Consider the following 23375-nt stretch of genomic DNA (forward strand, 5'->3'; position numbering starts at 1 on the left):
CTCAGTTAAATTAGGTAAAACTATGTCTTGTTTGCTAGTAGGTAATACCTGATAATTATAAATCAAAGTTAATTAAAATCAGTTAATAACTATTACTTATTCAGAGAAGGTAAGATGTACCCCCAAAAAAGACATTCAGATCGTACACCTTCTCAATGTTTTTAATCCATAAAGTCATCAAAAACAAAAACACAGAATAAACTGCAGCACAACAGTGTCACACAACATTTCAAATAATGAACCTGCGTTATAACCTAACAACTTCAACTGTTGTTTCAGTAATGTTGGACAATAAAACATATCTCTGCTTTAGAACATCCAGACTGCTCAATAAGAAAGGAGTTGATCAGAGAAAAGGAGAAATGAGGAGATCAGAGCAGAGGTGCAAGGGCTGTCCAATCACATGAAGATTTTCTTGTATCTAAACTCTTACTTGTGTTTCTTCAGCCTCACACAACAGTGACTGAGCAAATCTGAAATCTGCAGGTGTATTTATACACAACAAAAAACTGAGAGAGGCTGCAACATACTTATGTATCCATCGGTACATATATTTCTGTGTCTGTGTGTGGAGCAGAGGAGGGAAGAGAACAAAAATATAAAACTATACTCCATTAAAACTCTCTGTCCAGACAAAAGATCCTCTTGGAACAAGAGGGGAAATGTATGTCTATTGCATGAGCTTGTTTTTGAGGCTGTGGACCTTCTTCAGTAGTTTTGCCCCATCAAGTTCCAAAAAAAAGTTTTTGAAAAGCTTCAAATGTGTTCTTGAGCTGCTTTGGATAGTCAAGGTTGAGGGCATATATCAGTCCCATCAGCAGTACACATGCCTTTGTTCAGCTTCCACATCCTTCCATCACTTGGTTTCCCTCAATCACAATCGACACATCTGATGGATCCTCCTCAGCCATGATGTTGTGCATCACGATCACCTTCATTGTTTTGTCTGTGTAGTCCTCACATTCCTACATGTTAAAAAGAAAGAAACAAAAAAGATACACATTTTTAATTTAATTGAATATGCTGTTTCAATACATTTCAACTTATCTAAAGGAGAGCAGAGGGGAGTGACCAAAAGGGGAGAGGATCCCTTGAGTTAATCAATCATCTGTTATCAATGACATACCTGGCAGTCATGGAAAAGATCTTGTCTTTCACCAAGGTAGTTAATGAGGCAGCAGACAACTGCATCCCTTTTTTTTCTCAATGCTCTGTGTCTGTAGGGAGATACAATTTAGTGAAAAGACTGTTAGTGGAGAGTGGGGAGAGAATTACATACACTAACACCGAATTGCTTAAAAACCAAAGGGTAGTTTAAGTTGGTAAGGAGCTCAACTTTGTGCACAACAAAGCAATTCTTTACAAATTAATTCACTTTTAATTCACGTATATCAATAATGACATATTTGTGAAAAAAAGTTAAATAACATACGTCATTTAAAGTGTCCAACAGAGGGTGCATCTTGGAACCAGCAGCCCCTCCTATAGCATGCAGAAGCTGCATAAGACTTGGTGTGTATTCATCAAGCTTTAGCATGAATGTCTCCTCCAAGGAAACTGTCGTGATACGTCTGAACTCTTCCTTGATCTAGGAAATAAAAGGACACAAATAAAATTTTAAATGACAGACCAGATCTCATAGTAATCACATGAATGTTTCTTGATGGGAAGGAAAAATTATAAATACATTCTCACCTGAGCCTCAGTGAATAATGCTGGCCACCTTTCTTTAAGCACAATCACAGAGGGGCATAGGCTGACTACTTCAACTCTTCGGCTAGAGAAAGTTTTATTCATTTTATCTGCAATTATCTTTGCATTGTTTTTCTTTGTTATTTCACAAATTAATTCAAGCCTCTCTTTCTCCAGTGTCTCTTGGCTTTCACCAGTAAGGTGCGCAGGGAGGTAATTAACCTCTGCTTTTTTGGGCTTTTTTACATTTTTTGATGGCACTGCATCAGCTGGATGCTTCCTTTTTAAGGTGTTGATTTCAATTTCCGGGTAAGAATATTTTCGAGATCTTAGCTTGGCCCGGTAATTGTGCATCTTGTATTTTATGCGCTGCTGCCAGCCATATAAGCCTGCAAATGATCCCGGTTCCCTAAGACATGGAAACTTGGTTAAGGTAACTACACCTTTAAGGTCAATGTTAATTATTTTATTTAGCAAACTTGCATACCTGTACAGGATACACTGGGTGTGGGGACGTGGGAGAGTGTGTCAGCCCCAGAACTGGAAGCAGAATGGTCTATCAGTGAGTCCCTGCTTGTGGAGAACAGACAAGAGGAACTGAAGAGAGGGCAAATACTGAGTGTCCACATACTGTTAAGAAAGAATAATTTAATGTTAACTTTGGACAAAACGTTTGGCTCTTTCCTCCTTAATGTCCCGGATCCTCAGCGAGTGGCGGCGTGCTGCTAAAGTGAAAACAACAACGCGCGTTGACGTCACAGATCACAGAGTTTAATCTCATAAAAAGCAATCAACAACAAAACTGCAGAGGAACAGAGATATGCATTTTTCTCATAAAAATAAAGACAGACAAGGGGAAGACAGACAAACACAAAACAGAGACAAACAAAAAGCAAAGACGCGTCTTTGGAGAGAGCCGATGCAAAAAGGCAAAATGGTGGCCGCTCTCTGCATTTTCTCTCCTGACACGTAATCTTATACTAAGGGGGTGTTTTTTCTATTTAATTTATGCACTCAAGGCGTTCCTCCTGTTGACCAACTGGAAACTCCCTTAAGCACTCAGAGAAACTTGTAACTCCCCCTGATCTACGCAAAGATCAAAGGGCCATCTGTCTTCTAGCGAGACAAAGAAGCAAACCGGTGCGCTCTGACCCCCCGTGGCTCCCACGGTCATTCTGAGTACAGAACGACCTGAGATACAATCTCACAGATACCTGTGAAATCTAAAGTCTCTCTGCCCTGCCGGGAATGCTAATTTTATGGCCTCCTATGGCCCGGCCTCACAGCAGGGAGACTCCATTGAGTGATCTGCATTTTGGCCCCTGTTTGTCTGAATGCCTGCTCATCTGCTCAATCCCAAATGCTCAACAGAAAACTGTTCCAAATAAGAGTGCTGAATATACCTTTTACACATGTCGTAAGATTAACTGTATTAAGCACTAAAAATAATCATTTTTCCTTAACAATACAAAGACTCTGGCTGCAACAGAAATAAGAGAAAAAGAAGTGATCAGACATGTACCTGGGAGAAGAAATATATAAGGGCTAATGTATGGTTCAGAGGTTATTATCTTCATGTTAACCTCATGAACAACCTCATAAACAAGAGATTATGCTTTACGGGGCCCAGAATTGTGATGCCGCAGAGACGAGAGCTGTGACACCGGGTCCAAGATTCTGATCATGCAGGTTTGGTTTTAAACCATGATGTGGAATTGAGCCTCCACTCTCCCTTTAACAACCAACAAGTTACAAGTCATTTATCTAACATCACAATTAGTCTGAGGCTCTTTAATGAAGGTAGAAACTAAACATAAGGTAAATATTTTGCATAGTTTCTCTGTGCTCCTCTGATCAGAGCAGTCTGTCTGTCTGACAGGGGTCTGTTGTGCAGAAATAACTGTACTTACCTCACTAAAATAAAGGCAATGTAATTGCATAGATTAATATTCATTCTTCATAGAATTAGTTTCATAGATCATATTCATAGATGTAATATGCTTCATAAACAATATTACAAGATTCTGAAAACATTTATTAAGCACTGACGTTTTAACAATACCCAATATAATATAAAATCAATTCTAAAATGTTTTACTTGAACACACAATTCCTTTAGAAAAATTAGGTGCAGCAACAGTGTGTGTTTACACACATAAAGGTGGGATACAGTGGTACTTTGTTTTCATTTTACAACATGTTTGTTTCCACTCTGGTCCACATCAGCACGCTAGATGAGCGTCCTGTTTCCATGACGACTGACCGGAAAAGACGTGCGACACGTCATCTTTACATGAGTCTTCAGAGTCCCGATTGTAAAAATAAAACTCTGAGAAGTAACGCTAAACTTTAACAACAGAGACACACGTACGCAGGCATGCAGGTAATCTGGAGAGCGGATCATTTTGTTTTTAAACAGACCGCGGCGGAGACCAACTCTAGCAGCCATGTTAAGGGAGCTAACGGAGCTAACAGGCAAACAACATAAAACACGTCAGTCATTTCATATGTTGGTGACATGTTAGTATAGTAGTATTTTAAGACGGGACTTCTCATGAGCGGCGAAAATACACAAATGAATTGTTCCTCATTGACACCAGTGTATTTACTGCCTGTATCTTGGTGCAGCGTGATATGGGAGCAGAGGCCTGCAGATACTTAATGACCATTATACCTTAACCACTGGGCAAAAGCTGAACTATCCCCTTTACAGTCTATGTGTTGCCTAAACAGCCGCCCATTCAATATATTAGAAAAAGCTGGCGTTGACTAGTTTCTAACCTTAAAACCAGCGGTCAGACAGTCATACATGCTGGCTAATGTAAAAAGCACACCGCGAACATTTCATTGCAACTTACCTGCAGTTGCCATGGTGGTGCCAGGGACAGATTCAAACTTTGATTTCGAATAATGGCATGTTACACAGATGCACATCGAATATAAGTGAAGTGTAACATCTCATCATTTCAAATATTACAATTTGCCTTCGCGCTATTATTCACAGCACACCTATGTAAATAGCTTACCTTCAGCTCCCGGTTCGATGGCAGAAACGATGCAGAGTTCCCTGTCCCGCTCGTTCAAAAACGTGGTCTGACGCATGCGCAACTTTGGAGCACCGTACTTAAGATTCGGGGGTATATTTTACTGTATTTTCCTATGTAATGGTTTTTAATGTTAACGAATGGGTAGCATGAGTATAATTTACCCATTATTTTATAATTTCTTGGCTGACTGAAAAAATTAATTAAATTTTATATGATTTGTATAGATCATATTTACCACTCTCCAAAATCACTTTTTTCAGTGTAGGGCTGAACAAGATCAGAAAGCCTTGCAGTGGCTATAATAATGGCAAATATTTTGATGACATATCAGGTCCTAATATGCCTGTTTTTTCTTTTGACTCTTATCTGTCCTTCTTACTCTGTGTGACCTTTAGCATTTTTGGCAAAGTCAAGTGTGTCAATATATTTGACACACATCACAATATATTTGTGATATATTGTGCAGCCCTAGAAGTGAAACCATGTACCTTCTTTTAATGGTGGAGGATTTTTCAGACACATTTTGGCCACTTTTGGTGCTTCATTGAAGAGCCCAACAGAGCAGGAGACCTCAGAAGGACTGGAGACCAGAACCCAACTATGGACAGAATAAAAACCAGCAGAGTTTTTGCTAAACGACACATTAGAAGGGATTAGAGCCTTTTTGCTGTCTGACCAGCTCAGCTCAGGCTTTGGATGCCAGCCGTCAGATTGGCAGCTCATATTAACTTTGTTATCGTCTTTCATCACTGCTGACAGGAGAGGGGAGCGTCCAGTTTCTGGAAGAAGAAGAGGATGATCATTTGATGTAGACATCATTCTGTTTGGTTTTGTTCTTGTTCTGGTTCATGGTTCTCACCTGTCACACTCAGACTAATAGATGCACTGTCATAATCTTCAGAGCTGCTGACATAGCATATATATTTTCCTGCGTCTTCAATTGTGACGTTTTCCAGCTTCAGGCTGACATCACCTGCCTTTAATCCACCTGATGTTTCTTCCTTTAAGCCGAATGAGACTCGGCCAGCGTACGAAGCTTTCTGGGATGAATTGTCTAAAGCTCTTGCCTGATAAAGCAGGACAGGAGTATGATACTCATCATTCCAGTGATTCCAGCGTACCTCCATATCTTCTGCACTCTCAGAGAAAGTGAGCCAGCAGGGTAAGGTGGCTGTCTGGCCTCGATGGACTGAGACATGAGACTTTACTGAAACCGTGAAAGTCTCTGAAACTGAAAAGAAAATCTTGATCAGTCTTCTTTTATTTTGTAGCACAATTAAATTGAATACAAGAAGTGTTCATAGGGCGTGCCATGGTGGCGTAGTGGTTAGCGCGAGACCCATATTTGGAGGCCTTGAGTCCTCGACGCGGCCGTTGCGGGTTCGACTCCCGGACCTGACGATATTTGCCGCATGTCTTCCCCCCTCTCCTTACCTGTTCCCTGTCAGCCCACTGTCATATAAGGGACACTAGAGCCCACAAAAGACCCCCTGGAGGGGTAAAAAAAAAAAGTGTTCAAAGTAAAAAGTTTCCTTGTGGTTATGTCTTAAGTTTTCTAAACCAAATGATTTATATTAAATTAAGTTCCAGATGATTATTAATGACAATTTGCAGCACCAGGTATTTATAAATGTATAAAAAGTCTCTTACAAACTTATAAAGCAGCATTAACATTTGCTATTTCAACATCTTCCTCTGCTGGTTCCAAAAGAGCATTAATAAAAATCAGAATCAGTTTTATGGACTAACTTTGTGCACGTAAAGAAAAATGTTACATTTCTTGCCATTTTACCTTCAGTGCACAAATTTGGTGGGGACTAAACAGTGTTTTTCAAATAAGTATGCATACAGACATTGTTTTTAAAACAGAATAAGTTGAATTAGTTCATGGTTTCATTCTGGGAAATCTGACTGTTGAGTGTTTGTTCAGCAGATAGTTTGGTTGAAGAAACTGTCTTTGTGGCGGCTGCTTTTTGTAAATACTGCTCTGTACCAACGACCTGAAGGTAATAGACTGGACAGTTTGTGTCCAGGATGTGTGGAGTCTGCAGAAATGTTAGCTGTCCTGCTTTATCTAGGACTGTACAAGTCCTGGATCAAGGGAAAGTTATGACTAAACTTTTAATTCAATCATTGTGTGCTGTTCAGAGATATTATAAGTACTTGAAGTAAAAAATTATACATTTGGGTTTATAGAGTTATGGATCTTTGATGCTGCAGGTCTGGTGTTCTTTATTTTCTTACGCCTTGAAGCCATTCAGCAAATCACATAAACAGATCAGTTAATGATTATTTTTCGTAGTAATGACTCAGATAAGAGTGGGAGGAGGTTTACAGATGAAAGGAACTTACCGGGAGCAAGACAGCAAGGCGAGGAAAGAAGCGCCAGAAAATAAAAGTGAATCATCCGATTATCTGGGATGAGAAAAAAAAACAATAATAAATTACAGCAGCAATTATAGGAAGAGAAACCAGATTTTTTCCCCCATAACCTGGAGGTGAGAGCAGTTTTAAATATAGGTAATATTTATAAACTAAAGCAGCACATGTTTAACTCGACCTACCCATTGTGTCTTTTTAGTGAATCCAAGGTGACGTAATAACCACACACAAAAGAAATTAAAAAAGGCGGCGGTGGATTCTTTCTGACGAGGCTGGTTTTGGGCGTGATTCAAGTCGAGGAGGTCAGTCTGGCATGAAATCCGTCTTCACAGTCTTTAGTGGCCGGAATACGTCGAAGACGAAAAATGGACACCCAGAATGAGGTCTGTCTACTTTCACTTTCGACTCTGCAAAAAATTCTGCCCAATTTGGTTCGGCTGGGTGGAGACACAGTCGCTATTTATATGAAAACATCTTAAAGGAAAAGAGTCTCTGATGCCTAACAACACCCGTCGCTCGGAGTAGTTCTTATATCATGTATTCAAAACATTTAATTCATTCCGCAAATGTTATTGAAGGCGCTATTATACACTGTGATGTTCACGGTCAGGTTTTAATGAGCTGAAAAATATAAATAGTGCAATATACCAGCAATACGTCTGTTTAGTCACTATTGTGCTGCAGAAAATTAATTATATTTTTGTGATATAAAATCATATTAGAGCTGACCATTCACCCACTAGAACCACTTTTCATTATATTTCTTGAATCAATCATTGATGTATTTAGATTATAGTAACAATCTCTTGATTATTATTATTTTTATTATTAAGATTCTTGTCTGAATGCATGTCAAAATATGTCTTATGTTTCGTAATTTAGGAATTCAAATAGTTTTTTCAAATGATTTAGGATTAAAAGACTTTAAATGGTGATTATTATGTTAATCTTGTGTATTTACTCAGTAGAATCATAACGTGTTGGAAAAGTTAAAGGATAAACAACTTCAGCCTGGAGATTGCATTTTATCTACAATGATATTGTTTACATTATTTTCTCCATCTTATCACTAAAGAACATGACAGAAAATAAAATAAAAATAATTCACCTCACATAGGATAAACACAAGATACACATTTAGTCAAGTCGGCTTTTTATTGGCTGATTGAGGACTGGTGATGGCTCTTTATCCCTGACCCGTTAGAGTCAGAATTAATTTGACCAACACTGTATTCAATGAATGATTATCTTAACAGAAATTATTCTAATGTCAGCACAAATTTCCTAGAAAGTTTTATTTTGTTTTTCCTTCTTATTTCTGGTGTTCTTAGAATCAGCTGTAACTTCGATCAAGATCAGGTTACTTGCTTTGTTTATGTTTCTGGAGCGGTCCAAAGTAGGGAGAACATCCAAACATTCAACAAAACCACAGAAAGGTTTGAATACCTGTTGTGACAAAGTTGATCCCTGCATCAGCCAAGCTTGAAAAAAGAACAGCTTCAGAGATCCAGTTCAGTTCGTCGGGTGTTAGCGCAACAAGATCCTGACCATCATAACACATTATGGTTCTTCAGTTTAAGTGATTTTCTGCTGCTGAAGAAATTTATGTTTTAAATATTTGGGCAATTTGAATTCTTCCATCTCCCAAATTCTCCCATTTACAATATTTCTAGGTCTCATAACATGTGTTTCAATAAAAAGCCTTTCTTTAAACTCCTGAGAAAATGCTTAACTTCTGAGAAAACCTTGATATTTTATCAGTTTAGATAATATATTTTGAACGTTCATTCCTGTAAGCACATCATATAAATATAATTAATCTTTGTTTAATCTTGTTTGTTGCTGTTTTTTACTCAATAAAATGATGACTAAATTGACCTTAGAGTCACTAATAATAAGTATAAGTGATGATTTGTTTTCTCTTAATAAATGATCATTTGAAAACTGCAATTTGCTTTTAGGTTCATCTTATTTTTGTATAATATTAAAATTGATAATAATCCGAATAATCTATAGGTGTGTGTGTGGACGTGTAGGGGTGTGTGTGTGTGTGTTGGGGGGGGTGGGGGGGGGTGAACATGCGTGCTTGTGTGTGTGTGTGTGTGTTTTCCCACTGTCTTGCCTGATAAAGCAGGACTGGAGTATCAAACTCATCACTCCCTTGATACCAGCGTACCTCCATATCCTCTGCACTCTCAGAGAAAGTGAGCCAGCAGGGTAAGATGGCTGTCTGGCCTCGCTGGACTGAGACATGAGACTTTACTGATACAGTGAACATCTCTGAAACTGAAAAGAAAAGTCAATCATAATCAGAGTCATCTTTTCATTTTGCTGTGGTATTATATTAAGTATGTTAAGTTGCGGGTCAATGCATGGTAAACATAAAAAAAGAAAACATCAAAATGTTTTTGTAAACCAGTAACATTTACAATGTGGTTGTGAATGGATATTTTTGCTGTTTGTAATACATTTTTCTATACTGCTGGTTTCAAAAGATCACAATAGTTTTTTTTTTAGTAATGATTTCTATGTTATTATGTTAACAAAAACACAAAATTTCATTATAACGATCTGATTCAGTTATTTATTTACTATTTTTTATTTCATGAATGAATGTAGAAGTCATTCTTTATACAGGAAAGAAGAAAAAATGAATCTTTCTTAAGGACCCCCTGGTGGCCTCTTTACGTCACACTTCACTGGTAATATCAGCTGCTGTGTAACGTGCAGTGCATGTGAAAACCTCCACAGCACCGTAGAAGATAAGTTAGCAAAATAATGTTGCAAAAAAGGACTTATTCTTCAGGGACAGAGAAAAGAAAGAGGAAGAATAGAAGAAAAACAAGATAAAGGTATGTTTGTATTTCTCTTTGTAGTATAATATTTATCAAAAAGATTTGTGGAAATGTTCACAGAAAATTAGCTTAATAGTGAGCTTGAAAGGTCCAGTTCAACAGTCAAACATTTATCATCATTGTATCTTTATTCCAGACGTAGTAACAAGATAAAACAAAGATAATAAAAATAGAAAATAAAGTAAAAATAAATACAGCACGTAATATTGTTCACTGAGTCACAAATAAATGATGACGCCAGTGGTTCCTGAGGAACCACTGGCGTATGAGAATGTCATAAGAAGAGGAGGAGGAACACATCAAATTTTCTCATCAGAGTATTAGCTTACATACATTATACAGAATCCATAACATTTATGAAATGTCCCAACTTCATTACATATGTTGCACATGCACATGTTGATTCATATGCTAGCATTTCTTTTAGCAACAAACACAATGGGTGAATAAAAAGGCTTTATGTTTAATCGGCAACATCTATAAATTCAGACATGAAAATACAACAGCTGTATAATAGTCAGAGTAAGAGCAGCACTACTTAAAAAATATTTTAATGTAAAAGAAAAACAAAAGTCATCAAAATTGACTGAAGTAGGGAGATTCAAGAACAGAGATCTGAAATGACAAATTTGTGTGCAAATTTTGGTACTTTAAAGATAAAGTAAAAAGTGAGTGAGATTAACTAACAAAATCACTACAAAATAATTTATTCAGGCAGAAGAAACTGCCTGAATCCATATTTCTTTTGAAACCAAGACTCACAGAAGTTAATGTGTACAATAAAATACAGTGCAAACTACTGACAGTGATAAGTGTTTTACGGCATATCCACTTGACCTCTAAATGGGTCAAAAGGCTCTGCAGACTGAGTAACATTATAAACAGGAAGCCTGTGTGCAAACCAGAAGTCTGACTTTACTATAAGCAGCAGGTGTGTTTCTGTGTTTGATGCATTTTTAGAAAACTGAAGTTATTATTTTTGGACCTAAAGAGGAACGATCTAGAGTCAATGCACAGCTTCAGTTATTACAACTGAAAACCAGCGATCAGGCCCGAAACCTGGGAGTAGTGATGGACTCTGACCTGAACCTCCAGAGCCACATAAAGACAGTTACAAAGTCGGCCTTCTATCACCTGAAGAACATTTCCAGGATTAAAGGACTAATGTCTCAGCCAGATCTAGAGAAACTCATCCATGCGTTCATCTTCAGTCGTATTGATTATTGCAACAGCGTCTTCACAGTTCTGTCCAACAAATCAGTCCAACAGCTGCAGCTGATCCAGAACGCTGCTGCTCGCGTTCTCACTAAAACCAGGAAGATAGAGCACATAACACCAGTTTTAAAGTCCCTACACTGGCTCCCTGTAGCTCAAAGAATAGAGTTTAAAATACTGTTGTTATTTTACAAATCACTGAACGGCTTAGCACCACAATACATTAAAGATCTGCTGTTGTTGTATCAATCTTCCAGACCTCTCAGGTCTTCCGGTTCTGGTCTGCTCTGCATCCCCAGAACCAGAACCAAACGAGGAGAAGCAGCTTTCAGCATCTATGCACCACAAATTTGGAACAAACTTCCAGAAAACTGTAAAACAGCTGAAACACTGACTTCTTTTAAATCTTGACTAAAAACCCGCCTGTTTAGGATTGTATTTGAAATGTAATCAATTACAAATTTATTGATGGAACTTGACTTAATGCTGTGTTTTGATTGTTGATTCTATGTTGCATTGTGTTTCTGTGTTTGTAATGATGTAAAGCACTTTGAAATGCCTTGCTGCTGAAATGTGCTATACAAATAAAATTTGATTGATTGATTGATTTTTAGTTAAAATATGTTTCTCCTTCATTCGTGAAGTTACTACAGGCAGGTAGAGTAGTCAGAAACTGTATTTAGACAAGAGCAGCTTTACTCCAAATTAAAATTTCTGAAGTAGAAGAAAAGTGTTGTAAAACTACTGAAGTGTCTTTTTAAGTCCTTTGTTCTAGAGAGTCTCTTGAAACCAATGCTATCCTCCGCAAATTTGGGGTTCCAGGGATGAGGAGGTTTTACAGATTTTCATTATTTATTTATTGTCTTATTTATTGGAGTGAATGATAGAAATATGAAGAAACATGACATATTGTCAATTTAAAAATGTATATTTCACAAACCAAAGCCTTGTCAACCAAAAACAACCTGGAACCTCCTGCTGGTGACCAGTTTGGTCACACAATTGTAACATAACCACTATGTTTGTTTTTTTCTGAATAAATACATTAAAAAGTAAATGTATCAACCTGTCGTGCATGTAGAACAGTTGCTGTGATTTCATTGTTAAAAAGTATTCCAATTTCCACTGTTTATAACTGATTTGGGTAAATCCTGATGTTTTCAGATGTGTGTGAAACAAATTAGTAATTAAAAAGGGGCGTGTGCGTCGGCGCAGGAAGGCGCAAGCGGGGAGGAAGACGCTCACCGTGGGATCTGTGCAGCGGGAGTTTTGATTTGTCTTAACGTTTAAAACTAGTAAAAATCAAAGGAAAGACATAAAAAACAGCGATCAAAGATCACCCCGTGCCACAGATAGTATTTTTGGAACTGGATCGGAGTTTGCACCCAGGAAACGGCGCCCGGTGCAAGTGGACGCCACCGAGGGGAAAGAAAAACGCTCCCGGTGAGATCTGGACTGTACTTTTCTTTTTGGGGATTTTTGGTGGTACCTACCACTCTTTTTTCGTATCTTTTTTGGGAGGGGTTTTGACGTTAGGATTTTGTCATTGTGGATCGGGACTTTGGATCAAAACGGGAGAATACTTCCAGGACTTTGTTTATTTTTCGAGGATATGGATCTGCTTTGTGGACAATAATCTCTTTGAAAAAAGGATGGGAAAATTTTGGACATTTAATTAATTAGGTCTTTTGCTGATTCAAACCGAGTGACCATAATTATTTTTTGAGGGAATGGGGTTATCGATTTATCTATCAAGATAACTATTATTATTTCGTAGTATTGTAATTCTTTTTGAATAAATCATTGTTGCTAAGGATCAACTTATTTCTTATTGAGTGATTGGGTATTTATTTATTTATTTAATTTTGCAAATTAATGGCGTAGCATACCTTACCTGATTCCTGGGACAGATCTCCCTTGTGTGTATTGTAAGTTCTGCTTTAAGCCGAATGTAACACAATGCTGTCAAATGGCTCCCATTCTTAACATGCATGTAGATCTTCCTCATAAATGTGACACCATTTCACAGGAAAAAAAAAAGGTTTTCCAAGAGTATAATTTTTGTTGCCAACAAGCATTTTTACAAAAAAGGAAGAGACATTCTCATTCAATATTTCTTTTCTTTTTGTGATGAATACTTAATAATTATTACTTTTCTCATAACGGGGAATCTTAAAGTTGTAGAACCCGACTACAAATGTCAAGTCTATTGCAAAATGTGCTCCAGTCAACAGAGAGCAACGTTCCTCTGCAAAGACTCTTTATTGTAACTCACAATTACATATTTGGAGTTAATTTACAGGCTTAAACAAGAATAAAACATTTTTCATTTAAGAGCAGCATTTATTGTTGTTTTCCTTCATACTTCTACACTCAGTAAAAATATCCTGCTTGTCTGTAAAAATGCTCAACTTTGACACATTATTCTAAAACCTTTGACTGTCAGGAGCTGAAGTTACTGACAGTGATCTGTCTGCTGTTCCTTGGTCCTCATGATGCTGTTTGTTCTCCAACAAAACTCTAAGACCTTGTTGGAAAAACTGCATTTAAAGTATATAGATTGTTTTATTCAACAGACTCATGGTCCACGTAGATATAAAAAAGAACAAAGACATGACACACGACAATACATAAAAAAGCAAAGATTAACCTTCTGCATGCTAGCTTTTTAAAATGTGCACCACAAAGGGGCTGTGTACAGGGATGTACAATAAGCTTTGAACAGAATTATTTTTACCTCGTCGGTACACATATGAAATTTTCTCCCCGGAATTTGCATGGGCGTACAATATCTGACACTGCTGATAAATTTCATCATCATCACAGAACCAGCCTGTGATGTAGTGACCCAGACATTTAGTTCCTGAACAAAATCTCTTAACTTTTAACCCAACAGAAAAAAAAATCAGGAAAACAAAGTTTTTTGCCTGCCTTAGTCCTTCATAAAAGTTTTCTTAGCATCAAACTGCACATCAAATCTCAACCCATAATCAGAGCAGATATTCAGTAACTGCTGAAAGTCAGCACTGCTGGTGAGAGGACAGCCAGGTCATCAGCATACATAAAGTGATTGACCAGAGTATCACTGAGCAAACATCCAGTTTTAGAGGTTCATTTCTTTTGACAGGTCATCAAGTTAAACAGGGAAAGTGAAAGAAGCCCATCCTGACTCACACCATTACTCTGCCAAAACAGGCAGAGATGTTATTGAACCATTTTACCTGCATTTTCTGGTTAGAATACCAGTAAACTAGAAATGCTATAATACTATCTGCAATCTCCAGTCTCTTGATGTTTACTGTGTTGATTCATTGTTTTTGTCTTTAAAAAAAACAAACTTCATAGATTCATAAAATTCTGCGTGTGAAAGAAATTTTGCCATCCACTTTTAAAAATGATCCAGCCACCATTTTAGCAAATAAATGTCTAGTTTGACCTTTTCTTCATGTAATAAATCATTTTCACCGTCAGCATTTGGAGTAAAAACTATATAAATTGATACCAATGATCAAATAATACAAATCAAATATTTTAACATTTTTTAAAGTATTAGTTTCTGTTTTTTGTGCTATCGGTATTCTTAAACAGCTTATATTTTAACAATCTGATCAATCTTCTGGGCTCCAATATGTCTGTTCTTCCTCTCTTCAACTGAACTCTGAACAAGAATCCACAAATAAAATTATCAAAACTTAGTTTAATTAGTTATATTTTGTAGTAAGTAGATTGCATCCTTAATAAAATATATTGTTGATTAGCCTTCAAGAATAATTTGAACACAGAAACCATGTCTGAAGGCAAATAGTGGTCTACATCTGGTCTATTTCAATCTATTCTAATTTTTATATTGTTATTCCAAATTTAATTTTGAATCATGTTGTGGAATCTACATTACAATCTATTTTATCCACATAAAAAAAAGTAAGTAAGAAATTTTGATGACTTTTCTAGATTGTAAGGTAGAACTTATGTAAAACAAAAAAAGATGGCAGACAGATTATTATATTTTTCTTTATTTAAAAAAAATTAAACCTGGTGAATATGTCTCATACAATGTTCTGAAATCTTCAGTTAGAAACACAAAACATTTACAACAAGAGGCGGTAAAAACGTGAAGCATCATTGAGTTTCACACATATTTATCTTCTATTGTTCCTTCAAATTTTAATCTGTTTATTATCTAAAATTAAAAATCAGCACAATCTGAGTACAGACTGACACAAAAAGCTTGCACAATATTCCACCACAGTATCATATTTTTAAATGTATTTTATGCTAGTCATGGTAATTAACAGTTTTCAAAAGTTTCATGCAAGTTTGATTGATTGACTATAAAAAGTCAATTTTTCAACAAGCTGTACATTTTTTATATATATTTTGTGATGTATCATGGCCTGTAAATAGTTAAAGTTGAGACTCGAAGGAGCTTTTCATGATACTGAGCTGCCATAAAATAAATAATTCATGCTTTCCCATTCTTGTGGCTAAAATGTTTCAGGTATTAAAGTGTATACATGTTCTCCCAATGCTTTGAGGGCCCAACAGGCTCTAAAGCAGTGATAAAATCTATTAGACATGTCTTCTGAGTCGCCCCTGAAATATGTATTTCCATTAAACATCATATAAACATCATATACTGACCTAAAAAACAAATTAGTTCAAGTTAAAGTCAAATTAGCTTCCAAAACATCACTTTGACAGCTTCTCCAAAGAACAAACATTTTATAGATGGTAAAATGTGAGAATAGGCAGCTTTGCATAGCCTCAAAATATAATAACATAACAAAAATATTTATAACAACCCATATAAAAGGTTGTATTAGTAAATGTTGACAAAAGGAACATTTTACAGTAGTCAGTTTTACAATAGGTATCAAAGTCAGTTAATATGAATTTAGAAAAATGACTTGTAACACATTAGAGGACCAGGTTAACGATGAGTAAATATTCACTGAGAGTTACAACACATTTAAACATTGTTTATGAATCTACACATGTACCAAAAACAACACATAAATGTACATTTATTTTACTGATCCAGTAAAGTTAATATTCAGAGAAAGCAACATGTGACTCTAGTGATTAGTTCACTGATTGATTGTCTCAGTTATGAAACCAGGATTTAAAGAAGTGCAAATTTAGGGTTAGACAGTTGATGCTAATTGAGAATTCATGACTTATATTTGTAAAAACATCAAGGAAATAATAAAACTTTCTTTGGAGCTAGAAGTTTTATTTTCTTTTTTGGGTTTATCAGAGTTGCCTTTAACTGCAGACGCAACAGAAACTGTATGTGAAATGATGGAAGATATTTAATTAAACATTTTCTCGTTGTGTGAATCACTCACTGGTGAAAGCTCCAGCATCAGTGAGTTCAGACATAAACACAACTTGCATTTTGTGAAGACATTTAATGTTTCTCAAGAGAAACTGTTAACATTGATGTGGATCTTAAATTTCAGAAAATCTAAGTGTTCAGCTTATAATACTTTTTTGTACTTTCTTAAACTTTGAGTGCAACAAGTACATTTTGATCTAAATAATTTTTTCTACTGATTATTAACTTTTACTTTGGACTTTGCTGCATGCAGGACAACATTACACTGTGCAGCACCCCCCACTCCTCTTCTTCTTCTTCATTTGTGCCACTTTTAAATTTCTTCCTCTGCATTCTCAGTCATATCTGATTGGTCCTTCTCTGCCTTTTGTAATTTCTCCACAGGTTCAGTGTTATTTGACTGATCCTGCGCAGGTCTCTGTAAAACCTTCATAGGTGATTTGTCACCTTTTCCAGGGTTAAAAAGTGGGAACACTTCACCTGTGAATTTTGCTGCCAGAGATCCAATCAGACATTTTTCTTCCACATTATAGAAGGAGAGATTTTTGTTGTCAAAGTCCAAATACACACCGACTGTTTTTGGTTTTGACTGGACATAAATGAATGTCTCTGGTTCAGTGCTAAACTGAAGAGTATCCTCCTGTTTGGGGCAAGAAGACAAGAACCAGAAACCATTTTTTGTGGTTGGAGGGAAACTTTCATCGTGAGGGATTTCATGTTTTTCTGTAACTCCGATCCACCAGGACTTCTTGAGGTCTATATTTGCAGTTTCTAAGGAAACCTCCCAGTAGTGTCGTCCAGAAGAGAAGCCAGGTGATCCTCTGACTGAAGTGAGACAGGTGACTCTGTCTCCATCAGGAAACTCAACATTGGCCTCTCTCAGTATAGAATCCTTCATATTGGGGTATGAAGGGTTCCTCATTATTATTAGCTTGTTTTCTGTGTCCACCAGTTGAACATTCTCTGTTAAATATTGAAAATGTGATTATAATCAATATAATAATGAAGAGAAATGCTAAATAAGAATAATATTAAATAAATGTAAAATTACCATAATTCTTGGATGCTTCCAATAGAACTGCTGGCTGCCATGTTGCTGGACAGAAAAGCAAGAAGAGAAAACATCTTAGAAATGTGATTTTGTATTATAAAGGTTTTGTTTTGATTATATTAATATGTGCAGCTTCAAATACTGTGTCCTACTTTTTAATAGAAGTGGTTCATTCTCTGAAAGAAAACACAAAAATACATGATATTATAGTTGTTTTATGCAGTGAATACAACAAGAGCTTTAAAATTATCTCTACAAGACTGAGGTTCATCAAACATTCTGTTTTTTGACTGAAAATCTGAACACAACACAGTAAAGATATGTAATAAGTTTATGTTTCTATTGCTCTCCTCTCATGTCTTCAAACATCTAGAGAAATCAAAAACAATAAGCATCTTTAATAAGTAAATATGAATTACACCTTCTGTTTTACCTTCAGAAAAGCTTGTGATTTTGGCCCCTGGAAGATAAAAAATAAAACTTTAGGAAGTGATTCTGACCAGTCCTTTATTCTCATATCTGTTTTGTGTGTGATGACGCTACACAGTGACGTTTGGGGTGGACACTGAAGTCCAGTTTTGACAGCTATATGGACAATTTTGATTTCATTGTTTAAATTTAAAATTTCTTATTTCTAGACTTTAAAAAGAATTTGATCATTTAAATACCAGTTTCAACATTATGTTATGAAAATCTTAGATGATTTCCAAATGTATTTGTACCATTTTGGGGGGTATAACAGTGTGAACTTTACTATATTTTGCTATAAAGGCAGCTCCATAAGTTTTACAATTTTGTCAGATATTTGAAAACCATGTATTATTTTTCTTAATATTTCCAGTGATGGACTACACAACATTGTTTTATAATATCAAATCTTCTCCCATAACACACATTCAGTCATGTGATAAAATGTGAAAGAGGGATGCAAATAATTTTGCAAGGGGCTGTATGTGTCTCTATTGTCTTATATGTGGACATATTTCATGTTTTATAACCGTGCTAATAAACATCACAAGGTTTTTGCTCCGTATTAAATTCACAAAACTATTAATTAAGTCTGAAAACTCCACAAAAGGTAAAACTACAAGATTGTTCCTTTAATATAAGGAAGGTGACATTGAGCAGAAAGTTTGTAAAACTGTTCTAAACAAATATGTTTAAGGTGTCTGAAGTGTTTCTTACCATCAGTTGAGTCATTTCCTGATTTTGATTTGTTGGCTGAAATGAAAACATATTACAAAGTATGAAATCAGTACTCATTAAAATCTCAGCATCTTTAAATGTTGTCATCAATACATGCTCTCTGATGTAAATCAAACATTTACCTTTCTTCCTGAAGTACAGAAAGTACAAGGCTCCGAGTGCAGCTAATACAGCTACCAGAAGTATCCCAAAGGCCACCCATCCAGCTGAGGATCCTGACTCTGAATAATATATAACAAACATGTTCTAGTAAATTTCTTCCTCATAGAAAACTAAAGAAGAATACATGATGATAAGGCTGAACAAGATCAGAAAGTCTTGCAGTGGCTATAATAATGGCAAATATTTTGATGACATATCAGGAGCTAAATGTGCCTGTTTTTTTCTTTTCACTCTTTCTTTTCTGTCCTTCTTACTCTGTGTGACCTTTAGCATTTTTGGTAAAGTCAAGTGTGTCAATATATTTGACACACATCACAATATATTTGTGATATATTGTGCAGCCCTAGAAGTGAAACCACGTACCTTCTTGTAATGGTGGAGAATTTTCCTGGCGCATTCTGGCCTCTTTTGGTGCTTCATTGAAGAGCCCAACAGAGCAGGAGACCTCAGAAGAACTGGAGACCAGAACCCAACTATGGACTGAATAAAAACCAGCAGAGTTTTTGCTAAACGACACATTAGCAGGTATGAGAGCTTTTTTGCTGTCTGACCAGCTCAGCTCAGGCTTTGGATGCCAGCCGTCAGATTGGCAGCTCATATTAACTTTGTTATCGTCTTTCATCACTGCTGACAGGAGAGGGGAGCGTCCAGTTTCTGAAAGAAGAAGAGGATGATCATTTGATGTAGACATCATTCTGTTTGGTTTTGTTCTTGTTCTGTTTCATGGTTCTCACCTGTCACACTCAGACTAATAGATGCACTGTCATAATCTTCAGAGCTGCTGACATAGCATATATATTTTCCTGCATCTTCAATTGTGACGTTTTCCAGCTTCAGGCTGACATCACCTGCCTTTAATCCACCTGATGTTTCTTCCTTTAAGCTGAATGAGACTCGGCCAGCGTATGAAGCTTTCTGGGATGAATTGTCTAAAGCCTTTCCCTTATAAAGCAGGACAGGAGTGTCATACTGATCACTCCCTTGATACCAGCGTACCTCCATATCTTCTGCACTCTGAGAGGGGGTGAGCCAGCAGGGTAAGGTGGCTGTCTGGCCTCGATGGACTGAGACATGAGGCTTTACTGAAACCGTGAAAGTCTCTGAAACTGAAAAGAAAATCTTGATCAGTCATCTTTTATTTTGTAGGGCACAATTAAATTGAATACAAGAAGTGTTCAAAGTAAAAAGTTTCCTTGTGGTTATGTCTTAAGTTTTCTAAACCAAATGATTTATATTAAATTAAGTTCCAGATGATTATTAATGACAATTTGCAGCACCAGGTATGACTTTTTATAAATGTATAAAAAGTATCTTACAAACTTAGAAACCAGCATTAACATTTGCTATTTCAACATTTTCCTCCGCTGGTTCCAAAAGAGCATTAATAAAAATCAGAATCAGCTTTATGGGCTAATTTTGTGCATGTAAATACAAATTTTACTTTTTTCTTTCCATTTTACCTTCAGTGCACAAATTTGGTGGGGACTAAAACAGTGTTTTTCAAATAAGTATGTATACAGACATTATTTTTAAAACAGAATAAGTTGAATTAGTTCATGGTTTCATTCTGGGAAATCTGACTGTTGAGTGTTTGATCAACAGATAGTTTGGGGGAAGAAACTGTCTTTGTAGCGGCTGCTTTTTGTAAATACTGCTCTGTACCACCGACCTGAAGGTAATAGACTGGACAGTTTGTGTCCAGGATGTGTGGAGTCTGCAGAAATGTTAGCTGTCCTGCTTTATCTAGAACTGTACAAGTCCTGGATCAAGGGAAAGTTATAACTAAAGTTTTAATTCAATCATTGTGTGCTGTTCAGAGATACTAAAAGTACTTGAAGTAAAAAATTATACATTTGGGTTTATAGAGTTATGGATCTTTGATGCTGCAGGTTTGGTGTTCTTTATTTTCTTAAGCCTTGAAGCCATTCAGTCCAGCCAAAGAGTTGTTAATATACAATTAATCAGGAAAGGAAAGGCACTCAAGATATTTTATCTAAAGATAGCACAAAGTAAATAAACAGTAAGTTTACCAATAATAATGTACAAAAAAATAACACCTTATTTTAATCCTATTAAATAAACATACTTAAATTTAAGGATTTTTGCTTTTTCATTGTGAGTTCATGGTACTCCAATACTAGATTAATTAATTTATTTTTGTTAAGCTGGAGTCCAATAAATTTTGCAAACTGTATGAGTTTTAAGATTTGCTGAGCAAACCAAGAGTTAATGAGGTTGAGCAAATCACATAAACAGATCAGTTAATGATTATTTTTCGTAGTAATGACTCAGATAAGAGTGGGAGGAGGTTTATAGATGAAAGGAACTTACCGGGAGCAAGACAGCAAGGCGAGGAAAGAAGCGCCAGAAAATAAAAGTGAATCATCCGATTATCTGGGATGAGAAAAAAAAAACTAATAATAAATTACAGCAGCAATTATAAGAAGACAAACCAGATTTTTTTCCCCCATAACCTGGAGGTGAGAGCAGTTTTAAATCTAGGTAATATTTACAAACTAAAGCAGCACATGTTTAACTCGACCTACCCATTGTGTATTTTTAGTGAATCCAAGGTGACGTAATAACCACACACACAAAAGCGGCGGTGGATTCTTTCTGACGAGGCTGGTTTTGGGCGTGATTCAAGTCGAGGAGGTCAGTCTGGCATGAAATCCGTCTTCACAGTCTTTAGTGGCCGAAATATGTCGAAGATGTAAAATGGACGCCCAGAATGAGGTCTGTCTACTTTCACTTTCGACTCTGAAAAAAATGCCGCCCAATTTGGTTCGGCTGGGTGGAGACACAGTCGCTATTTATATGAAAACGTCTTAAAGGAAAAGGGTCTCTGATGCTTAACAACACACTTCGCTCGGAGTAGTTCTTATATCATGTATTCAGAACATTTAATTCATTTCGCAAATGTTATTGAAGGCGCTATTATACACTGTGATGTTCACGGTCAGGTTTTAATGAGCTGATGCTCTGAGCTGAAAAATATAAATAGTGCAATATACCAGCAATACGTCTGTTTAGTCACTATTGTGCTGAAGAAAATTAATAATATTTTTGTGGTATAAAATCATATTAGAGCTGACCATTCACCCACTAGAACCACTTTTCATTATATTGAATAAATCATTGATGTATTTAGATTATAGTAACAATCTCTAGATTGTTATTATTTTTAGTATTACGATTTTTGTCTGAATGCATGTCAAAATATGTCTTATGTTTCGTAATTTAGGAATTCAAATAGTTTTTTCAAATGATTTAGGATTAAAAGACTTTAAATGGTGATTATTATGTTAAACTTGTGTATTTACTCAGTAGAATCATAACGTGTTGGAAAAGTTAAAGGATAAACAACTTCAGCCTGGAGATTGCATTTTATCTACAATGATATTGTTTACATTCTTTTTCTCCATCTTATCGCTAAAAAACATGACAGAAAAGAAAATAGTGAAAATAATTCACTTCACATAGGATAAACACAAGATACACATTTAGTCAAGTCTGCTTTTTATTGGCTGATTGAGGACTGGTGATGGCTCTTTATCCCTGACCCGTTAGAGTCAGAATTAATTTGACCAACACTGTATTCAATGAATGATTATCTTAACAGAAATTATTCTAATGTCAGCACAAATTTCCTAGAAAGTTTTATTTTGTTTTTCCTTCTTATTTCTGGTGTTCTTAGAATCAGCTGTAACTTCGATCAAGACGGGGTTACTTGCTTTGTTTATGTTTCTGAAGTGGTCCAAAGTAGGGAGAACATCCAAACATTCAACAAAACCACAGAATGGTTTGAATACCTGTTGTGACAAAGTTGATCCCTGCATCAGCCAAGCTTGAAAAAAGAACTGCTTCAGAGATCCAGTTCAGTTCGTCGGGTGTTAGCACAACAAGATCCTGACCATCATAACACATTATGGTTCTTCAGTTTAAGTGATTTTCTGCTGCTGAAGAAATTTATGTTTTAAATGTTTGGGCAATTTGAATTCTTCTATCTCCCAAATTCTCCCATTTACAATATTTCTAGGTCTCATAACTTGTGTTTCAATAAAAAGCCTTTCTTTAAACTCCTGAGAAAATGCTTAACTTCTGAGAAAACCTTGATATTTTATTAGTTTAAATAATATATTTTTGAACGTTCATTCCTGTAAGCACATCATATAAATATAATTAATCATTGTTTAATCTTGTTTGTTGCTGTTTTTTACTCAATAAAATTGTTACTAAATTGACCTTAGAGTCACTAATAATAAGTATAAGCCATGATTTGTTTTAATAAATGATCATTTGAAAACTGCAATTTGCTTTTAGGTTCATCTTATTTTTGTATAATATTAAAATTGATAATGATCCGAACCATCTAGGTGTGTGTAAGTGCGTGCATGTGTGGGTGTGTGTGTGTGTGTGTGTGTGTG

At 36.0% G+C, this 23375-nt stretch overlaps 2 protein-coding genes and 1 long non-coding RNA gene across 3 annotated transcripts in view; all 3 read right to left on the bottom strand.

Annotated features, from left to right (window-relative positions):
• The window catches only part of LOC116732181 (butyrophilin subfamily 3 member A3-like), a 22077-nt gene extending 14540 nt beyond the window's left edge, over positions 1-7537 (bottom strand). Inside the window, exons 1-2 of the mRNA XM_032582175.1 lie at positions 7304-7537; positions 7092-7154 (exon numbers count right to left, since the gene is read on the bottom strand). Of these exons, the coding sequence (XP_032438066.1) occupies positions 7092-7154; positions 7304-7307 (67 nt within the window). The 5' untranslated portion in view covers positions 7308-7537. The remainder of the gene's footprint in view (positions 1-7091; positions 7155-7303) is intronic.
• The window catches only part of LOC116732180 (butyrophilin subfamily 3 member A3-like), a 24211-nt gene extending 2305 nt beyond the window's left edge, over positions 1-21906 (bottom strand). The window contains 5 exon segments of the mRNA XM_032582173.1: positions 5228-5518; positions 5599-5806; positions 9244-9407; positions 21280-21342; positions 21495-21906. Coding sequence (XP_032438064.1) covers positions 5228-5518; positions 5599-5806; positions 9244-9407; positions 21280-21342; positions 21495-21498 — 730 coding nt within the window. The 5' untranslated portion in view covers positions 21499-21906.
• On the bottom strand, positions 17438-18002 carry LOC116732182 (uncharacterized). Its single transcript, XR_004341727.1, has 3 exons — positions 17733-18002; positions 17581-17625; positions 17438-17492 (listed from the first exon to the last, which is right to left on the bottom strand). It is a non-coding gene; the product is annotated as an uncharacterized LOC116732182 (long non-coding RNA).
• Positions 21907-23375: the final 1469 nt, after the last annotated feature.

Source organism: Xiphophorus hellerii, chromosome 14 (genome assembly GCF_003331165.1).
Source record: "Xiphophorus hellerii strain 12219 chromosome 14, Xiphophorus_hellerii-4.1, whole genome shotgun sequence".
In the NCBI taxonomy this organism is placed as follows: Eukaryota; Metazoa; Chordata; class Actinopteri; order Cyprinodontiformes; family Poeciliidae; genus Xiphophorus; species Xiphophorus hellerii.